At 31.6% G+C, this 22,089-nt stretch overlaps 3 protein-coding genes across 19 annotated transcripts; all 3 read left to right on the top strand.

Annotated features, from left to right (window-relative positions):
* Nucleotides 1-1,144: 1,144 nt before the first annotated feature.
* LOC111314383 (uncharacterized) lies at nucleotides 1,145-5,978 on the top strand. Of its 12 annotated transcripts, none has more exons than XM_089752399.1 (5): nucleotides 1,150-1,407; nucleotides 2,375-2,611; nucleotides 4,498-4,727; nucleotides 4,824-5,666; nucleotides 5,760-5,978. In XM_089752399.1, the coding sequence occupies exons 3-4, from the start codon at nucleotides 4,499-4,501 to the stop codon at nucleotides 5,642-5,644; spliced, it is 1,050 nt and encodes a 349-aa protein (XP_089608525.1). In that variant the 5' UTR covers nucleotides 1,150-1,407; nucleotides 2,375-2,611; nucleotide 4,498; the 3' UTR covers nucleotides 5,645-5,666; nucleotides 5,760-5,978. The 12 variants fall into 12 exon arrangements, with proteins under 12 accessions (XP_089608523.1, XP_089608525.1, XP_089608527.1 ...); XM_089752401.1 differs by having other exon boundaries at nucleotides 1,200-1,420; XM_022915679.2 differs by adding an exon at nucleotides 2,964-3,062 and having other exon boundaries at nucleotides 1,225-1,407; nucleotides 4,498-5,666.
* A 110-nt stretch (nucleotides 5,979-6,088) lies between these two features.
* Nucleotides 6,089-9,796, top strand: LOC149512156 (uncharacterized). 4 transcript variants are annotated; one of them, XM_089752402.1, is made up of 5 exons: nucleotides 6,089-8,297; nucleotides 8,378-8,465; nucleotides 8,565-8,989; nucleotides 9,092-9,350; nucleotides 9,451-9,796. In XM_089752402.1, the coding sequence occupies exons 1-5, from the start codon at nucleotides 8,292-8,294 to the stop codon at nucleotides 9,468-9,470; spliced, it is 798 nt and encodes a 265-aa protein (XP_089608528.1). In that variant the 5' UTR covers nucleotides 6,089-8,291; the 3' UTR covers nucleotides 9,471-9,796. The 4 variants fall into 4 exon arrangements, with proteins under 4 accessions (XP_089608528.1, XP_089608530.1, XP_089608529.1 ...); XM_089752404.1 differs by having other exon boundaries at nucleotides 8,568-8,989; XM_089752403.1 differs by having other exon boundaries at nucleotides 8,381-8,465.
* A 7,243-nt stretch (nucleotides 9,797-17,039) lies between these two features.
* LOC111313469 (F-box/kelch-repeat protein At3g24760-like) lies at nucleotides 17,040-20,061 on the top strand. Of its 3 annotated transcripts, none has more exons than XM_089752960.1 (2): nucleotides 17,040-17,922; nucleotides 18,027-18,179. In XM_089752960.1, exons 1-2 carry the CDS (start codon nucleotides 17,197-17,199, stop codon nucleotides 18,042-18,044), a joined length of 744 nt encoding a protein of 247 aa, XP_089609086.1. In that variant the 5' UTR covers nucleotides 17,040-17,196; the 3' UTR covers nucleotides 18,045-18,179. The 3 variants fall into 3 exon arrangements, with proteins under 3 accessions (XP_089609086.1, XP_022769886.2, XP_022769884.2); XM_022914151.2 differs by adding an exon at nucleotides 19,578-20,061 and having other exon boundaries at nucleotides 17,052-18,384; XM_022914149.2 differs by adding an exon at nucleotides 19,574-20,061 and having other exon boundaries at nucleotides 17,056-18,384.
* The last annotated feature ends 2,028 nt before the right edge of the window (nucleotides 20,062-22,089 follow it).

Here is a 22,089-nt window from a genome sequence, read left to right on the forward strand (position 1 = left end):
GACTAAAGATAAAACCGTGAAGCTAGACGGACTAGAGTAAACGATATCTTATAAGAGTATGAACCGTGACAAATAAGTGGATCTGAGATGCTCGAGTCCAAAAACTGCTCTTAAAAAAGCACTTCATGAAGCCTCTCAGAATTTGATTGATTTATTTATTTCCTTTCTAGATGCGGAAGAAGAAAACTTATATTTAGAAAACAATCAACACAACGTTACTTTACCTTTTTTTCCTTTTCATGATAGATTAGCTAAACTAAGAAAAAAGAAATAGAATTGAAATATATTTTTATTGACCAATCATAATTGCCTCCAAGATCTATAATTGTCTCAAAAAGTCCAATATACATACATTATTTGACCTTTTGAATAACAGTCAAAAAGACTTTATGAAAATTGAACACTTTCGCATAGAAGATGTAAAACAAATATTGGGCATTCTAGAAAATAAGTAGAAAAACATTGCGAAATTGATTTACCAAAATTTTAAATCCATAAAATTATGAGGCTAAAGGGACCAAAGCAGATAATATCTTATAAGAGTGTAAACCGTGACAGATAAGTTGATCTGAGATGCTCGAGTCCTAGAACCGCGTAAGTTTGAATTTTAAGTCTCGACCTGTGACACTTGAGTGAGGGTCAGACTTACTAGTGTTGATGCTAGGGCCTTGGCCTCAATGGTGGCGGATGATACGTCATACATGTGAGTCTCAAAGTTGACAAAGATATTGCATGAAGGACACGTATTAAAGCAACAACCCATTAAATTGTATTTACGGGTATAATTGATTCAAGTGGATACAATATTAAGCTTGAATTCAATTTAAAATTTAATTTAAATTCGATTGAATTTTATTTTTTTTAACTCAAATTCAATTCAAAATAAATATTGAATTATTCAAATTCGTTTAATTAAGTTCGATTAACATATAAAAATAAGATCGATTTTTTTTTTTGATAAAAATTTAATTATTTATATTCAAATTCGAATTTAAAATATTTTATTAATTAAAATAAATAAATATATATATATTAAAATATAAAAATTTAATTAAATTTACGAGCTATTCAAACTTAACTTAATTAATGAATTAAACTATTTCAACTCAATTTAATAATAATATAATCAATTTAAATTTTATTCAAATCAAATTTTATAAATCTTATATCTTATAAATTCACCTCCCTCTCTCTGTCTCTCTCTCTCTCTCTCTCTCTCTCTCCTATAAGATAGTTAAATGCGAACAAAAGGTTTTTTAAAAAAGACAACTTTTGGTGAGGGATTGCCGTTGACTCTAGTCATTCAATTCAACTTTTGTTAGTCACATTTTCTACGGTACTTCTGCCCTTCCAACGCAACCTCCACTTCCCTTCTAGAGATCGGATAATTTTCAGTTCCCAAATTCTGTATTTCCCCTTCGTAAATCCTAAACGTTTTTATATTCAATTGATAAAGTTTGAAATTTTATGATTTTTGCCTTTTTTTTTTGGATTGATGGGTTGATCTGTGTATGACCAATGGGGTGCTTTTGATTATTTGTATGTAATTTATAAATTGATGATAACTGGTTCGTCTACCCTGATAAAGGAGGAATATTTTTGGTGGTTAGGGTTAGCGTTAGGGTTTGGGTGAATTGCAGGGGAAGGATTGGTCTTTTTGATAAGATGATATGTGGGGTTTATATGATTTGGATTTTGAGTTAAGGTACTGAATCTTTGGGAAAGAAATAAAAAAGGAATTTTGGAGTCTGAAAACGCCTGCTTTTATAGTAATTATGTTCCACATAAACTTGTTTTTCCTTTTTCAGAAAGGAACTTGTATATTTTTCTTTTTCTGTATGGGGCTCTGGTGAGATTGAAAAAGGGTAGCTGAGCACAATTAGGTACAAAAATGTCCGTATTCTATTATTGAATGAAAATTAAAAACCTGCTTGATATGAATCTTAGGAGAACCATACTCCAAACCCAAGTCGGTATAAACTGGGATTTAAGTCTCATACCTTGCAATTAGGATCCTAACACTGTTCTTTAGGATCACCTTAACAAATGTATAGATATTTAATTTGAAATCCGGCTTTGAAAAAATGCTAGTTATGGTGTTTGGTTGTTTGAATTGATGACTTTAGTAGACAATTATATTCTCATACGTTTATCCCCAAGTAACTGGGAATTAAACCTCATCAAGCATAAAATTTTTATTAGAAAGTGTTATTGCATTGATGGTTCAAACAATCATTGCAATCTTTACCACAATGTGAAATGACCTAGATGGTTTTTTTGCTTTTCTATTTCTATCTATTGATTGTTCATAGAAAATTTAGATTGAGATATATCAATTTGACAAACTCTTCTGGTTTTTGTGGTATCACTGCAGGTATGGTAGCCAAATTGTTCAAGACTAATGTCTTAGTTACTTATTCAAGGGTTCTGTCTCATCAAGTTTTCTAGGGCCATTTACGCATTATATTGTTCAGTGTTTTGGAGCTTTGCATCAGGCTTTGCCTTGTGATTTTATTTGTAAAAGTTAACAAGGATTCTATAGTTTTCAGTTGGTAACACAAAGAGACACAGAAGGCTGCAATAGGAAATATATTTAAAGTTCAGCCTCGTGGTAAGTTTATGTTCAGTTAAAAGATGTACTACTTTCTTTATGTTTTAAAAATCTTGATGGTGCTTGGCATGTCTCTCATTTAATAGACTGGCATTTTTTTTTTCACCCACATTGCCGTTGTTTATAATTCATATGCAAACATCTCTGGATTTTTCTATCTAACATTTACTTTATGTTTATATTTTCATATGTGATGAAGTTGAAGAAGTAGTACTTTCAAGTTTGAATATTGGAAGATTATTACTAAGGGACTATAATGAAATATGTGCATTGAATGTGGTTAAGTTCTTCTTGGTTTTGACTTGAAAATTGAGGATGAATTTGTAAAACTTTGTTTGAATTCTCTTGGCAGCAAGGTTTCCTTTGTTACTATGCTAACTAGTTTTTGTGAAGATGTAGAAAACATTTTGGCTGATTGTTTTCTCATCATCTGTATCTAGATGGATTGTAGGTATGTGATTTCCTCCTTTTTGACACTAGTTTCAAAAGTGTGACTTGGAGTGGTCATTGTTGAGGAATAACTGTTGGTTATGACTTATGATAATGCTGTTTTTTGGATGGCTAATGACAGTCTATCAATGAATTTCTAAAATTAGTCCAAGAAAAACAGACAGTGAGTTCTGATCAGATGATTTAGGTCATCATTTCTTAAATGATTGTTGATAACATGTCAATGGGGACCTTTTTAATATGCAAGATGGGTTGCTTTCCTACTTTATTCACTGTAAACATGATTCCACATTGCCACCTTCACTTCTTTCTCTAGCCTTAGGGTTCATGAAGGATAAGGCTGAACATGGCATATCCAAATTCGTTTTCTTTCTTAGTTGTTGGTCCAATATTCAGAAAAATGTGAATAGAGCATTTTTCTAGACTATTGCTGACTGGAACAGGTTTTTTCAAGGAGAAATTTTAAAACAACTGACCAAATTATTGTTTACTTTTCCCTTTCATATAGGTATATAGGTGTCTAGCAAATTGTGAAGAAAAAACAACTTACCAAATCTGTTATTGTCTGCTTACTTGTCTCTTTTGTATAGGCATGTAGGCTTTTATCAAATTGTGAAGTGAAATTTTATATTAACAAAATCACATAATTAAAATGAAATGAACTTCAGGAATGCAGTTGCATGTGAGCTTACTGGTGCAAGATGTGATTGCGATACCTTGTTACAGTTATCTCTCCTCATATCAATTTGCAAAATTAGCATTCAGTACAATTACTGGCATTAGGACCGTAAATCTGGCAATATTAAAAAATGAGCTAAAATAGTTCGTAGCTGATTCTTGCATTAAACTGTTTGTCTATCCGTATGGCATGCTCTTAATCGTAACTGCCTTGTCTGGGGCCTAAGTTGTTCTTTACTGGAGGACTTGTTTTTAATTCTATCTAAATGGTCTTGGTGGTTGAACCCTAGAATGCTGTCAGGTGCAGGCTTTGGAAATGAACCATTAGTTGTGCCTCATATTGTTTTAGGTCATTATTAGTGTGAACGTCAGAAGAAGTGAGAATCAGAAAGGAACAGTCAAGAAATTTAGAGAAATTTTGCTCCTTTACCCTCCTGCACCATGCCTTTCCTAGACAGAAAAAGAATTGGGGTTTATGGGACAAGAAGAAAATAGGCTTTCCTTATTATATGGTTGTTTTTCCGTTTTTGGAATCTTGAGTGTTTTTGGTTGGTTGCTTTTTTATTCTCTTGCATGCTGCGATTTTTCTGTCTTATTTTATTAGAAAATAATTACTTAGGTATGGAGACTTTTGAAAATGCTTCTTGCATAGTGCTAGCTTTGTGGTTTATAATGTTCATTATCTCGTTTATCCTTTGATTAATGGCCTATTTTTCCCATTACCTGATGAGTTTAATATGCTGAGTAACTTTACTCAGCATGTGCAAGATGGCTGGTGTTAAACGAAGAATAATTACTGATTCAGATGTCAGTGCTCTCCATAAGGAACTGGATGAAGTCTCATGTCCAATCTGTATGGACCATCCACATAATGCTGTTCTCCTCCTGTGCAGCTCACACGAGAAGGGTTGCAGATCATTCATTTGTGATACAAGTTACAGGCATTCAAATTGCCTAGACCAATTTAAAAAATTAATGGCTAATTCTAGTAAGAGTCTAATATTACCTCATCCCATACCCATAAACCCTCAGAATTCTAGTACTTCTGGTATGAACTTGGCCTTAAGAACTGATTTTATTGAAGGTAATGGAAGTTCAAATCTGAATGAAATCAATAGCATGGCAGGAGGATCAGAAGTCAATACCCAAGAGGCAATTAGGCATCTTGACTTACAAGGAGAAGGTGTTATAGAAATAGGGGACTTTGAATCGTTTCATGGAAGAGCTGAATCTGAAGAAGTAGATGCGGAGAATACATCAGAGTCTATATCTAGTTTGAAATGCCCTCTCTGTCGTGGGAACATACTTGGCTGGGAGGTTGTGGAAGAGGCCAGAAAGTATCTAAATTTGAAGAAGAGAACTTGTTCTAGGGAATCTTGCTCCTACTTTGGCAATTACCAGGAATTGCGTCAGCATGCCAGGAGAGTTCACCCAACAACGCAACCTTCAGATATTGATCCATCTAGAGAACAAGCCTGGCACCGCCTTGAGCACGAAAGAGAATATGATGACACTGTAAGTGCTATTCGATCTGCCATGCCAGGTGCTCTTGTGGTTGGAGACTATGTTATTGAGAATGGAGATAGGTTGGCCCCTGAAGGGGAGAATGGCACTGATGAAATGAGTGCACCATGGTGGACTACTTTCTTTTTGTTTCAGATGAGTGGTTCGGTTGACAGTGTTGGAGAACCTAGAGCAAGGTCCAGGGTTTGGTCAAGGCATCGGCGCCCTGCAGGAGCTTTATCTGAGCGTAGGTTCCTGTGGGGTGAGAATCTTTTGGGTTTGCAAGATGATGATGATGAAAATGGCCTGCGCATATTAAGCGATGTTGGTGAAGATGCATCTCCAAACCCAAGAAGACGTAGACGTCTGATGCGATCAAGGTCAGATGAAGATCAGTCATGAAAGGAATCAGATACTTGTCCTGGTAAATTCCCGTTTCTTGACATGCCTTCCTATGCAATTTATTTTAGATTGCTTTTAGCTGACCCTACTGATATTCTTACCATTGATTTCCCAGTAATGTGCATAGCTGTCCAATTTTTTGGACGATAATATAAGTTTGCTGGTTTCAGAAGCCATCAGCTTGTGGGTTTTCAGGATGTTTCAAGTTAAGTAGAATTTTATATTAAACTTTTATGTGTTCTTCTGGTTTTAGGCGATTATGCCTATAGTGTACTGAAACTCAAATCAGTTTTACTCTTCAATGTTTATGCATTACAAAATATTTTACTGGCAATTGTCCATTCATTTAATTTTTTTCTTTTTTCATTTGTCCTCTCTATCTGCTCTCAATCCCAACTTACACACTCGACTTTTAGATAGTTGCGTTCTGTGGGTTGGACTAACATTTGCTGCTAACATTCTTTTTTTTCTTTTTTGCTCCCAAGCTGTTGGATATAAGATGTATTTTTGTTCCGAATCTGTTGGATGTAAAAAATGCATGGATAGGAGTTGATTGCTGCAGCCATTCGTATTCTTTGTAGACATTGCTCCACAAAGCTAACCTACATCATTTTGATCTTTTCGAAAGCATTTGAATGGAAATAAAGCGAGTTTCAAGTCCAAACGTCATAAATGTTGTGTTGGATTTATATACTCATAATAAAAAATGGATGTGAATTTAGTGGGTATCGATTTTGTTACAAAGTTCTATGATCACTTAAAAATCTAGTATTCTGTTAACAGGTTTTTTCGCCTTTTAATGTCCAGAGTTCAAGGCAACGGGTTTTTTTTTCTTTTTTCAAAATATTAAATTAAAATAAATCATAAATCAGTTTAGAGAAAGTCACGCTACTCAAAATAAAATTATTCTATCTTAAAGGGTGGTTTTCAGAATATATTTGATGCTTTCTTGCGGTTTCTATTCTTGTATCACAGCCCAGCGATTTCAAGATTTAACCCTCTAAGCCGTCTTGTTTGATACCATGCTAGGAACAATTGCATGCTAGGAACAATTGTGGTGTCAAATGTGGACAGAGAATTGGATTTCTTGCATTGTAACGTTGTTGTGTCCCTGTCTTCCGACAAAACATCTTCTCATGGCTATAGTATTGTCTTTTGACATGTATATTTCAGAAAAAAGCTTGACTGAAATCTAGAACCTGTATTCTCTACCCTACATTCTCACTCCGAAGTTGGAAATCCCCCAAAGTCAAAAGGCTAAATGGTGGGCTGTGTGTTCTTGGTACTTGACACTTGGATAATTTAATTTGTTATTGCTTCAAAACTAACGTGGACAGACATTCCACCGCAAAAGCCCATGCAATGGGGAGTTAAAAGGGCAAACATTCTACATTAGTCCAGTGCATTCCTCTGTTCTGGTTCGATGTGAGACAGCAGCGGGCAGCTTTCTTGTTTCGCTCTCGTTCTTCTCCCAACATACGACCAGTCCAATCCAGTCCAGCCTTGCCAACTTGACACCAGAATCCAATTCAGGCAATGGAGAGCAAAGTGACACATCAATTCACCTGAGCTTCCATCAAAATTTTTGAGAAGGAAAGGTGAGACTGCTTGAGACACATGCTTGAACTCTGCAAAGATCGGCCTCAAATTTCTCCCAACATTATTATACTTGCGTAAACAACTAACTACTGAGTAGTGACTACTGAGTAGTGTGGGCTTGTTGCATATCTCTTTACTTTGCAATGTGAGGCAAGACTGGTCATTGTCTTTGCCCCGCTACAATTAACATTTCTGATACCATTCCCGCATTCAATGTCCTAAAATATCTCTTTGCTCACATGCTACCAATGTGTTGGAATCGTCATTATTCTGACATTACATGTTTCTTTGGTACAGTGTTACCAACTTCATCAAACTTGAAGTGATCTACAAAAATGCTGTTATAACATAAGAGTTCACCATATGTATTAACTGTTTCTTTGGTTCACTTCTCACCCTTCTGTTTTCAATCGCAAAACAATCTCATAGTTTGGCAGTTAAATGTATTGTTGGCCTGATCTGATCCCTTCCAGATGATCTTTGTGAGACTTCGAACATATCTTTCAACAACGATATTAGCCTTCTCGACCAAAAAAAAAAAAAAAAACAATGATATTAGCCTCGATTTACTACTGATCCTATGGAAAGCGTAAGCTCCTACTCTATAATTACGCAAAGAAATGTAACTTAAAAGCCATTCCAAGCAGTTGGGACCATCCAGGATCGATCAACTGCAGTCGTACAAGTGTATGGCAAAGAGAAATGCCACCCGGGCAGAGAACATTCTGGTTCTCAATTAATACTAATCTTCCTCTGAAACCACCACATGACCATTTTCTTATATAATAATCCGCATGTTACTATGAATCTCAAGCCAACCTTTCCCCACTCACTGCTTGGTTGTCTCACCATCTTCCTCAGATTCCCTCCCAAATTTCTTTGTCTTCATCTCCACAAGTGCCTCATTTTTTAGCACAGGAATCTTAAGCATATAGACAGCACTGGTAGATCTCTTAGAAAGATTTTAGCTCAGTTTCCAAAGTTAGATCATTCACTTATTTCAAATACTAAATAATTGGCCGTATTCCCAAAATATCAAGCAACACAAATGCAGGTGAGATTTGTAACTCAAAATCAGATAAAAACATAGGTAGCATTCTCCTCAAAGCTTATATCCCTCATTGTGAATTATAGCAGATCCTTCAGTGGCTCTTTAAGGCAGCACATGAACAAGGAGGACAAAATATAACTGCTAGTCCTTCCAACAAGGGAACTACTAAAGGTAAGAAAAACTCTTCCCAAGCACAATCAAGCATCTAAATGAGTCCAACTAGCTAGATTTCTCGCTGACAGATATTATTTCAATTGTTTTCTGATCAAGAAGATAAGCCCAAAGATATAATTTTGTCTAAGAGTAGAAGATCAAAAAGTAAGAGGTTTAAGCCATTTATATTTCTATGCAATAGAGATGTTGCAAAGGCTTGCTTCTATAGTACTATCTATTTGAGAAGAGTCAGGAGCTCTCCTAGTAGACAGCATTGGGCGCAGTCCATGAAGATGAAGAAAGAAGATATTGCTGTTGTTAGTCACAAGTCAGATTCGGCTACTTATGCAGGGAACAAAGTTCTGCCACTAAGTGAGGTGTCATTATCCTCCTCCACCAGCAAAAATGATCAATGTAGCACCAATGAAAAGAAAGGCAAGCTTAAAGGGGATAAAACCAAAACCATGTCTAGAATGAAGGAGTTGTTGAGATGGGCTGCTGTTGCAAAATCAGCGAAAGGTGGAAACTTCATCGGCGGAAAGGTACAAAAATGTGTGTTCATAATCTTAATTTCGTCTTTGAATTATTACTACTTACTTTTAGCAGCTAAGAAGTGTACTTAAGGCACTTGAAATTCTTTCCAGGTTTTGCAATTCAGGAATCGTGGAGCTCTAAAAGCAGTGCCAGATGATGACCAACTTAGCAATGACTCTCCTAAGATAAGTTTCAGATGGGATGCGGAGAGCTGCACCACTACTTCCTCTGCATTATCAGGCGTTTCCGTGACTTCTTCGCTGAGAAATGATCAAACCTGCAATATAGTATCATTGAACTCGACTCCTATACACGGCTTAAATCGTTGCTCTAGCAGGAGAGGAAATTGGATAACTACAGACTCTGAATGTAAAACTCCTCTCTCTCTCTCTCTCTCTCTGCCTCTATTCCTCGATCTGATCTCCAATTCACTGATCTAATAAATATATGTGTTTCTTCTTCTGGACAGTTGTGGTGCTTGAGCTATGAGGAGATAAAGAGACTGATCGAAGGCTGAAGTTAATGTTTCCAGGGTTGAATGAATCAGCAGAAATACTCCATCGCCATAGCTTAGATGGATAAATTAATGTATTAAAATTTCCTGTTTCTTGAGATAATATCTGACGTTTCTTTAAATGCAACGTCAGTGCTAAGGATCTGAAATGTATGTGTATGTAGCACCAGAGAGAGAGAGACTAATGAAGATTGGCCTACATCGTGACTTTAACTCATTTTCCATTAATCTTTTTTACATGAAATTAAAGAATGTCCGATGCATGTCGGTAACTATCAATATGGATTATTATCTAGCCTAACCTGACACACATATTAAGTAATAAACGAATCGAACATAATAAATTTTATTATGTTCATGATTTGTTTGTTTGTTTAATTAATAAATTTTGTAATAGTATTCATTATCTTTTGTTAAGTTTAATAAACATATAAAATTAAATATATTCAAAAGCTGTTTGTTAACAAATTATTTTATATATATATGTGTATAAAGAAATTGAATATAAAAAAAAAATTTATAATCATGATCTGTTCATTTAATTAATGAACCCTAACTCATAATTATTTATTAAATTTAATAAACGAATACAAATAAATAAAAATTAAATATTGTATTTTTTTACAACCGTAACTAATATTATAAAAGTGTAGGATGATTATTTTACTTAATGAAAACACAAGAGAAAGGGAAAAATTGCGAGTTATAAAAGTATGGAATCAAACAATTTTTACAAAGTAAAATGGAATTATTAGAAAAATAATTTGTACAGAAGCCATTGTCAATAATTAATCGAAAATAAAATATCTTTATGTAGAATAGTTATTGAAAATTGTGGCTATCAATTCTTACATAATAATGATGACGAGAAGCCTTTTGCTCTGTTTCTTTCCTTTTCGTTTTATTGAATTCTTTGGCCCAATTTTAGGGTTTGAGCTTAGTTGATTATAATAAGCAAGTTGTTGGACAGATGAAATGGTATTTCTGCATTCAAAGCCACCAAGGGCGACAGCTGACAATTTATTAAACGTGATGGATCGATGGCTCAATAAAAATTAATTAATTTCACCATCTTCTTTGAGTTAAGAGAGGGTTAAGATTTTTTTTCAAGAGAGTTACATTTATGAATTGAAATTATAAAGCAATACAAAATAATTATTAATAAATATGACATTGTTATTATTTTAATATAAATATTAATTAATAAATTAAATAAATTACAAAAAATACCATAAAATTAGATTAAATTATCTAATATTCTACTCGAATTTCATATTTTTTAGTTTCAAAATTTTTCTTTATCAGTAATAAAAAAAAATAAGTTAAGAGTTGAGACTTAGAGATCGAAAATCAATCACTCATGAATGTGTGAAAATGTAGCAATTTTTTCATTTTTTATTTTTTTTTGTAATTATTACAAAGAGAAAAGAAAAAGCTTTTTCTTTATGGTGTTCTCCCCTTAAACAAAATCTAAATAGATTTATAAAAGAGGAGTAAATTATTCTAAAAATTTTGGCCAAAAAAACTATTAAAAAAAAAGAATAATAATATAAATTAAATATTTTACTGGGTCAGTTCCAGTGATGCCGCTGACAGGCGTAGAAGCCGAGGAGCCCATTGGTGGAAATTCATTGAGGCCTTATAAATTCATAATTTGGAGAAATGAAAATCTCACTTACAATAATTGAGATTAACGTACCTTTTTTTTTTTTTTTGCACTTAAAATTTTATATTAATAGAAGATAAAGAAATCTGCACTAATACAGCTTTGTGATCGAAATGCACCACCAATATTACTACTCTAGGCTCTAGCCACTCAGTAACGCATGATGTTTTAATGCAAATTTTTTTGTATGAATTATTGATAATGGTTTTTTTTTTCTTTTTTGAAAAATTTATCCTTATCACATGTGTAAAAATTAATAATTATTTAGATTAAGTAATGTGTATTTGAATTTTTTTTTATAAAAAATATTATAATTTAAAAGTGTTGAAATTTAAATTTTAAATATACAAAATGTCATTTTTTAAAATAAAATGATTGTATGAACCAATTAAATTATTATTATTTGCTTATTTTTTTAAAAGGTAAATTATATAATTGATCACTCAATTATTACGATTATTTTAAAAATGATTATTAAAGTATTAAAATTTTTAATTTAATCACTAACATTTGAATAAATATTTTTTTGGATCACCATATCATTAAATAGTAACGTTTATATGATTTAACTTAATTGATCAGAAACATTATACTTACATGACCCATATTTTTTCCACATCACTCATAAATATAGCGTCAACTATTCCTGAGAAATTTACAATATCGACAAAAGAAAAATATATAACATGAGCAAAAAAATTCTTAGGTTCTTCTTGCAATCTAAATCCAAGCATAATAGAAATAAAAAAGGATGAAGCAAAAACTGTTGAATGATATGGCCTTCAATTGGTACCTTTTAAACATCTCCCATATACCACCAAACTGTTTCAAAGAAATGCCATAAAAAACCAAAACATAGACTGACCACAAAGGAGCCCAAAATGCAAAATAAATTATTGGTCTCAATAAGAAGCTAAGAGGGAGCTTTGACTAGTTCAACACTTTTTATTGGTGCCTTTGCAGAAACAATTACCTAGGAGAACCATCTGAATTTTCTAGGAGGAACATTTGGACCGTAGCCTAATAAAAAGATTACCTATGAGAAAACAGAACAATGATTATATTTCTTAGAGATTGACTTATATTAAGAAAACTGAATAAGGAAATTTGAAAAATATCTAGAGCATGTTATAAACACTTGCTCTGAACATAGATAGATAAAGCAAAGTAAAGGTATACAGAAATGATCAGGATAGTAGGATAAAGAGACAAATGAGTTGCAATGACCCATCCAAAAACGGCTAAGGGAATTAGTCTTGCAATCCACGGAAAGATCATTATTCAATAGCAAATGCTATTATCCAAGGGTACCAAACACACACTAATCCATATATATGTTGATTGCAACAATCCCAACTGAAATCTCTATAGAAAATTTTCATCAAATGATGATCCAAAGGTAACAACCAATATATAAAATTTCCATTTATAACAATAGTAAAATGTAGCAGCAGCACATATAAACACTTTTTCAACAAATAGCTATAAATTATAAACAAACAAAATGTTGCCCAAATTTGAGATATAAAGAGAAAAAAATACCGTTCTCTGCCAACTTTCAAGTGACATATTGCAAAGGAGATATCTCTCAACCTTCCATTTTTGAGCATTTTTAGGGACCCATGTGGAAACCTTAGGAACCTTAATTAACTCAAATAATTACCCTAAAAAACTATAAGTATTTGCAACTCTTATTGTTAAAGTCAGGTTATCATAAAAAAATTAAATTTGTATGATATGTGATAATCTATCCAGATGCTAAAATTTTAAGGATACTTGTATCTGACATTTCAAATCTATGTAAATACTCGATATCCATGTCCTTTAAAGTCTAAAATGAAACCCTATTAAGTAGCATAAGGATATAAGATTAGAAAATTAAACATAAGTTACAATAGTATCAGAGATAAAAGATTTTAAGCACTAGAAGCATGATCCCTAATTCATTTGTTTATACACATTCAAGATTATTGAGATGAATGTATTTCTCAATAAGAAATAGACAAATCTCAACCAAGAATTGCAACCTAAAAACCTTTTTCTAGGTTTGTCATTTGACTAGGAGGTCCTAAACTCAATTGGTATTTTCACAATGACAAAAAAGAATACTAATATTAGCGTTTTCCATCCTTAACCGGAGGAGAAGAAACAAAGAAGAATAAGCAAGAAGAAGAAGGAATGAACTAAAAAGATTAGAAAAAGAAATGGGGAAAAGATAAGAGAAATAAAAAAAAAAAGTTGTAATTTTATGTGTGACTTGAAAAAACTAAGCTATGTAAGCAAAGTATTTTTGATCAATTAAGCCACATTTGATAAACGTTACTGTTTAACGATACAATGACTCAAAAAAATACATATTCAAATATTAGTGATTAAATTAAAAATTTTAATACTTTAGTGACTATTTAAAAATGATCGTAATAATTTAATGATTAATTATATAATTTATCATTTTTAATTACGTAAAAGAAAAAGACATTTTTGTTAAATGTAATTTCTTAAGAATATTTTATAATGAAAACTTAATTATTGTTGTACAACTAAGCAACTTTGCATAGTATTTATGAATAGAACCAAAAAAAAAAAAAAAAATATTATAGTTTATTATAATATTTGATTATTATGATTATTATTAAGAAGGAAATCGTAACCTTAAATCCAAGCTCTTTAAAAGGGAATAAAAACTTTACAATATATTTAACTGTACGCTGTTGTGTAAGATCTCCAATTGACCCTCTTTTCCATTGTAAATATGTGAAAAAATAAAAATAAAAAGTGCAGTGTAATGAAAAGCAACGAGAGCATATACCAACAATTATTATAATATAATTAATTAATTATAATTTAATATTATGTAAGATTTATAAAAAATAAAAATAAAATTTATACTTTTAAATGATAAATTCTTACATAATTAACTAATTATTATATATATTTTTATTATAATTAATTATTATATTATAATAAAAAATTATAAGTGATATAATTCTGCAAACAACGCATATTTAAACATAATTTCGTCAATCCAAACATAATTAAACCAAATGAGTTGTTCCAACATTTTTGGATAAATCATCCATGTATGGATAAGCCGAGTATAAACATAGAAACAATTTTCATTTATTTACTTTTATAATTAAAAAATTTGTAGAAATAATTATTAAGCTGTCGTACTGCCTAATTATCGAATATTTTTAGTTGTCTCCCATTATGAAGACTTTTTAAGTTAAAAAATTCAATTCTTACATGGTGCACCGTTTGTGGTAGACTTTCGCCAAGTATTTTTTGGCACTAATTCTGCGAGCGGCGGCCCAACCTATCCGCTGGTTCTTTGCTCCTCTGCCTACAACCACGCCCATGTCGGATGGGGATGGGGTGCTAGGCTGGCCATTTGCTTTCGAAATGGTCGAGCAATGAGATTGTGATCTCTTCCCCCATTTTGTAATTTCTATAATACTAAAAAAATCATTTATTAATTAACGTCAAGATTGATGATTTGTGTCTCAATATATTTTTTAATTTGAAAAAAAGATATATAAAGGTTAAATTATGAACTATTTTTATATCTAAAAATTAAGTATTGGATTTTAGTGTAAGATATAATATTATTTCGACATTCCTTTACACTTTTAGGAAGAAAAAATAAGTAAAAAAATAATTTTAATTTAATGACTGAATTACATTACAATATGTATTATTTTATAATTCAACCATTAAATTAAATATTTTTATTTTCTTTGCTTCTTATCAAATGGAGTTGAACACGAAGTTCAAGATTAAGTTTATCTTAAGTCAATCACCCTATTACAATTTGCAAAGTGGAACTTGTTCAATTTGATTAAACCTTAAGGAAGTCAAGTTTGAACGTGCCAAAACTCCTAATCAATTTATTGCTATTAAATTGTACATCTTCCATTAAATGTGCTAAATTCCTATCATGGTTGGTTGTGGGTTGTCCTCCATCATGCCCTCAATTTAATCCAAAATTTGTAATTCAAGACAAAATTGCATACCATCCGAAAATCTTGCAATCCTTTCATATACTTACTTTCATTGTTATGAAAAAAAAAATTTAAGAAATGGGTTTAGTGAAATTATTCAAATAATTAACAATATTTATTTGATTTATTGATAAAAATTTCAAAAAAAAAAATTACGTAGAAGAGATTGTGATTTTAAAAAATGAATTATAAATACTAAATTTAAATTTTAAAATTATTAAATATTACTGTTAAAAACTTTAATTTTAATACTTAATAAAAAAATCTCAAATAAAAAAGTCAAATTCCAAAACCAACCCATGATTGCTATGTGCTATTGACGTTTATCCAATTTTCAATGTTGTTCGTAGTAAACATTTATTGTTGGACGCTACCTGACTTTTGTTACATGATTTAAGATTGAAGCACAAGAAGATTCACATTTCATAATGTTTTCTCTTTAATAAACAAAATAAGTCTTGATTATTTTTTAAATCAATTAAAATTAATATTTTAAAATTATAAATTTAAAAGAATTTAAGCGTGTAATATTTTTTAAAATCAAGGTTGTAATAATATAAAATTTTAAAAATAAATTAAAAAATTTTTAAAAATAAAATAAATATATTTATAACTAATGGGTTAAAAAAAAAAACATTTATGATTGGAAGGTAGACAATGTCAAAAGGCAAAATTGAATAAACAATCAAAGATAGGGCAGATCGTGCGTCAGCTTGGAGTAGAAATCGATAGAGTTGGTGGATCAAACAATATCCTTTTTTTTTTTTTGTTTGTCGATGGCAGAATAAGGAAGATTGGGATCAAATCTTAACTGTGTATCCTTTTAAGATTTGTTTGATCACTAGATTAAAAAGCTGAAGGTAAAAATATCCTAACTGCTGCGTTATAAGCTGAGAGCTCTCTGGCCAAAAAAGATAAATAGGTATAATTGATAGCTTTTTCGTGGGGTCAACAACAACCGTTCTTGACGACAATTCTTCCGCCCCTGTTTGCCCCCCGAGAAAATTGCTCACTCTATTCTCTTTCGCCAAGAAATTGGAGAAGAAAATCCCATTTTCTTTCTGTTAGAAGAATTGGAAAAATTAGGGCACGCTCCAATTAGATCGTTAAATCATAAAAGTTATATAGTTTGGATTGTAATCACAATATTAATAGAGTTCTTTTTTTTTTTTTCTCCAATTGATTTATTAAGTCGCAAAATTTTAAATTAATTTTACGATCAACCATAGTGTTAATTGTCAAATCAAATCCTAAGTAGTATAATAGTATAAATTTAATTGAATACATGTTGCAATAATAAACATAATTTTGATTTTTTTTTTGTCATCCAATAATGAATTTTCTTGTTTTTAAATTACAATTATAATTAAATAAAATATTCATTCATATAATCAACTATTATATCATAATTAAATTATAATTAATTAAATAATTAATTAACAAATTAAATAATCAACTAATAAATTATAACATAATTAAATAATCAAACTAAATATAATAAGATTTGAATCTAAAATTTTGAAATTGAAAAATCTCTTCTTTATCACTAAATTAAGATTTTTTTTGGCAATAATGAATTGTCCTTTAATTTCTATTAAAGGTAACAAAAGTAATTTTCCTTTTGGGTTCATTCATTAATTAATTGAATTTGATGAAGATGATGAGTGGTTTTTTTTAATTATTTACTCATCTATAATTGATAAGGCTAATTATATGCTTATTAAATGGATAAGGTTAATTATATACCTATTGTCTTTTCAAACTTTATATATTTTTATTTAATTTTATTAAATTATATTATTTAAAATTTACGTAATTATTACAGTTGTGTGTACATATGCATTATAAAGAAATGTTCAACGAATCAACCACTCCATTTTGACATTACCGTTTTCTAACCATAATTAATGTTTGTTTTTCCCAAGTATTCCTATATTTCTTCACATTTCCCTCCGATTCCCCGTTCCTCACCCAGCTCTCTCCCTCTACATTTCCAACTACCTCCGCTCTCTCTCTTCTCTCCAAGTCCCTTCAATGTCAGATCACAACCCCAAAGAACCCAACATCAACACCCTTAGCGTCGACCTAACCGAACTCATCCTCTCTTCCCTTCCTATCCCTTCCCTCCTCCGTGCTTCCTCTGTTTGCAGACTTTGGCATTCTCTCATTTCCTCCCCTACTTTTACCCCCCCTTCTCTTTCCCACCCTTGGTTCTTTCTCTTCGGTCTCCACAACACTTCTTGTAGAAACAACCAATCTTTTGCGTTTGATCCTTTATCCAACAGCTGGATTCGTCTCCCGCAACTTGATGACTCCTCTTCCTCATCTTTTCTCGGCTCCAATGGCTTCTTTTTCACCACCACTCCCAAATTCAGCTACACACCAGCTCTCAAATACACCTGGCGTTTAACCTCTCCCTTGATGTACTCCAGGATCAACCCTCTTTTAGGTGTCTTCCATGATGGTTCCTCTGATGGGTACGGCTTCAAATTCATCGTTGTTGGTGGGGTCAGGTTCATTGGTGGCTTGGTCGATATCGAAGACAGCTTGGCTGTTGAAATATACGACCCAAATCACGATTCTTGGGAGCTTTGCCCTGCTTTGCCGGCTGATTTCAGGTCTGGAAACTCCAGCCAATCTCTTTCATCAGCTTTATTCAAAGGCAAATTCTATGTCTTTGGAATCTACTCCTGCTTCATCTCTTGGTTTGATTTAGAAAACCGCGTGTGGGGCGAGGTCCAAACTCTCAGGCCACCTGGGGTAATGTTTTCTTTCTTGATTTCATGCAATGACATGCTTGTTTTGGCTGGAATGTGCAATGCGCCGTGTGGACCGTCGTTTAACCTCTGGAAAATTGATGATAGGACAATGGAATTCAGTGAGATTGCGATTATGCCTCACAGCTTGTTATATGGTTTAGTGGATAACGAGGAAGATGACAAGTTTGCAAGCTTGAAATGCGTAGGAATGGGTAATCTTATTTATGTTTTCAACGAGGAGTCCCACCAAAAGTACCCGGCTTGTCTTTGTGAAATCACTGCAGAAAATGGAAAGAGCAGTTGGAGGAGAGTGCCTCAGTTACCTTCACCTGTTAACAAATTCCATAAAGTCATTAGCTTTTGTTCTACCGTTTCTCTAACTCATATTTTTCACCGACAAGAAGATGTTGGGACGGCACAAGCTATGTATGACTGACTGATTTGCTGAATTACTTGGACTTTGGTAGGTTTGATTGTTTGAACCTTGAATTTCCTTGCCTTTTATCTTCTTTTATGCTTGATGGATTATATATTGTGTTAGCATTGTTATTTGGGTGATCAGAATTGTCATGAACTCATGATGATTATTACAAACTCTGTTTAAAATGTTTTTCTTTGGAAAATTGTTTTCAATTGTATAGATTAGTTAGTGTGACTGAATTTATTTAAGTTGTGATGTTGAATGAATCTATCAACTTTAGTAGTTATTGATTGGTGGATGAATGGGATCTAGCTCTAGCAATCAGAAGGTTGAACCTCTAACCCAATTTTTTTAAATGAAAAAGATAGTGGAAGTTAACTTGATATGTTAATGCTGCTTTGTCTTGGTAACATCAAAATCAAATATGAGTACTTTTTCTTTTTGTTTACCCATATTTGGTGTTTTTGGATTCTTTCATAGCCTATTATCTCTGTATTCTGTGCAAAACAGGATATCTTTCCTTGATGAATTATATGAGTATGCCTCTTTTTTTTGGAAAATTGCTATTCCTGAACATAATATAGAAGGTTTTGTTGCATCCTTATGGCAATTTGTCGTACAAGTACAAGCTGTTAGCAAAATCCGGTTGAGTGGAGCAAAATGCAAATAATGTCTAAGTAGTTGTTTTGGTGGGTTGAGCATAACTAATCTTTGTAATTGTTGTCATTCAGCAATTCTTTCTTCATAATTTTTACTTTTCAGTTCATTCCTAATAGCACTGACATAATCGAACTTCTGTTTTACTAGCTATTCGTGTCTAGTTACTTGCTTTTGCTTCTTCAGAATTGTTAGTGAAAGCTGAGCCTTCCATCTCATTCATGAGCTGTTGGCTTCGTGATTGTTTCATTTTCTTTTCTTTCTGTATCAATCTACTAAAGATGGCATAAAAATATCTCAACAGAAATTTCAGTGTTTTCATTTGGGGTGTGGTGTCTGTCAGTCATTATCTTTTCATCAATTCTCATCTTTCGTTGCCTATGGTACCTGGTAGTTGCAAATTTAAGGTACCTATTGAACCTACGCAACCTTGGATATTATTGCTAGAGCCACTGCCAGGGATGCCTCAGGCAAATAGTTTGTAACCTTGAGAAATCTTGTTTTTCTGAATGCAATTTCTGCTGCGTTATTCTCATGTAATGGTTGTTGTTATTGACGTATCATCTTTCAACAGCTAGATTGATAGCAGTACTACAACAGATTTCCTAGAATCCAATAAATGGTGGCTCATGCTTTAACCGAGAGACGAGCTTGCTGGTGCTGCTACTATACAATTCCTCATCTGCCAGCCCTTGCATATCGGTATTTAGAAAACGTTGTGAGCTTTATTTTCAGAGTCTCACAAGTTTTTCCAGCAGCTTATTTTCTTCTCATGATCGATCATCCCTTGAGATTGGTCGTCTTATCTGTTACAAGTAATTCAGAAAACGTGTTGAATATGAAGCTTTTAAAGATATGGAGTGAGGACTGATTCAAACTCTGATTTAGACTTCTAAATTTCCTCCCTGCATTATCTGCATATACAGGGATTCTGTTTGTTAAAGCCATGTTTGGTTATTGGTAAAGAATTATACCCTGCATATAGTTGGAAAGCATATTTAGTTTGCTGTTGTACTGCTGCTGCATCGATTGGTTAGAGAATGAGACCTGGGTTTTGCTTTATGAACTTTTTACACCATTTGACACCAACAAAGGGGAAAGGTTTGTCGTTATTTGCGTGGATGGTTTTTTTCAGTTGTCTTCAGGTATCATAGATGACAAATACTTTGTTATAAATTAAAAAAAAAATAGTGTTCTGCCTCCGCTTACCATGAGTCAATTTTTTATATTAATAAATTATAAAATTTAAAATTATAATACATTTAATTATCGTGTCTATATATTTGAAATCTAAATGTATTTTGGATTTTAGAGAATTAAACTTAATTTATTTAGACTACATTTGATAGAATAATAAATCATAAAACCTAAAACTATTATTATTTAATCATCACAATATTTTTTAATTCAACAGCTAAAATTAAAAAAATCTAATTACTATTAAATATTTTTATTTTTACCATCCTTTTATCAATATTTACTACTTGGGAATATGTCACGTATTGTAGTATAATTAATTAATTATAATTTAAAATTGTGTAAAAATCATCAAAATTTAATATAAAAATCACATTTATAAGTGATGAATTTTTTACATAATTTTATATTATGATTAGGCAATTATAATATTGTAGTAAAAATAATTGTAAATGAAATGCTTTTTACATACTTTGAGGTAAAAAAACTTTGCTAAATATACCAACAAAATGCCAAATGTCATTTAAACCTATCACTTAAATTAGTTGTAATATATAAATTATAAATTATAAATATTATTACAATAAATTAAAAACAAAAAATTGTCATTGGTTAACATGCCACGTATCAACAAATGACCTCTAATCATAATTTTTTATACATGTATATAGAAAACTCAAGCTTAAGATAATATTGAATTATTCGTTGAACTGGTGTTATAAAAAGTTTTAATATTTTATATACTAAATATAATGATAAAATCACTTATTAAAAGTCCCATTCTCTTAGTCTGATTAAAACCCAAATACAAAAATTGGGCAAGGCATTGGTTGATTTTATGTAGATACGATGATTCATATATTTATGTCATATAAAATATTAAAATTTATATATTTATATTATATTTAAAACGAAAATTACATATCATAATTTGTATCGATATGAAAATAAAAAATATAATATAAAATATAAATTTTTTTGTTTTGTTAAATTTGTTGGACCTGAAGCAATAAACACAACAATGCAGAAGTAATATATCACAATAAACCAATAATAATATATAACAATCAATAATCAACAATGCAGAAAAAATAAAGCACACCAAGATTTACGTAAAAAATCTTTCAGTATATAAGAAAAAATCATGTACCACCAGATAAATTTTCACTATCAAATAATGGATATACAAAGTTATTCTATAATTAAAACTAGAGCTAATCAACAACTAGAGAGAGACAATTAGAGAAATTTCATCAAATAGGTGACTCGATAAATACATATTGGATTTGTTCCTAGACAGTCTCAAACCCGATATTCACTGTTCAAAAATTAATACTCTAAATCATAAACCTGTTAACAAAATTTTAGTTCAATAGGATCACAGATCGACTTTTGTTCAACTAACTTTCCCTTATCCCTTTTTTCTCTATCTTTCTGGATTTTTTTCTTTTTTTTTCTTGGTTTGTGACACAATCTTAAATAGTCCCACCTTCTTTTATTAAGTAACTAGAGCTCTATGTAAAAAGAAAGACCGAGGCTTATGGCCTTTAATTGGTCTAAAATCAATTACATAAGGTTGGACCTCATTTTCCTAACAATCTCTCCCTTTAGCCCCATTAGGAGAAGATTCATCACTATAGTAGTTTCATTTAAAATTTACCTTGACCAAGAAACTCATTCCGGTTAAGTTACTGCAGAGCTCAAGCTTCTCTTTGAAAAGTGTCTTAGTCAACATATCTGCTATATTCTCATCAGTATGGATTTTCTTCAACAATATCTACTATTCCTCAATCATTAACGTAACAAGTGATATTTAACATCAATGTACTTTGTTCTAGCATGATACATGATATCTTACTCAAATCTAAAGCATTCTAGCTATTATAAAATACT

This window comes from Durio zibethinus, chromosome 23 (genome assembly GCF_047325235.1).
Source record: "Durio zibethinus cultivar Kanyao isolate XHJ-2024 chromosome 23, ASM4732523v1, whole genome shotgun sequence".
NCBI lineage: Eukaryota > Viridiplantae > Streptophyta > Magnoliopsida > Malvales > Malvaceae > Durio > Durio zibethinus.

Excerpts from the sequence above, each read along its gene's own strand:
- LOC149512156 (XM_089752402.1), top strand. Across the intron at positions 8,466-8,564 it reads CAACAAGGGAACTACTAAAG|AAGATAAGCCCAAAGATATA; the intron begins GTAAGAAAAACT and ends TTTCTGATCAAG. Across the intron at positions 8,990-9,091 it reads GAAACTTCATCGGCGGAAAG|GTTTTGCAATTCAGGAATCG; the intron begins GTACAAAAATGT and ends AATTCTTTCCAG.
- LOC111313469 (XM_022914151.2), top strand. The coding sequence starts at position 17,197 with ATGTCAGATCACAACCCCAAAGAACCCAACATCAACACCCTTAGCGTC.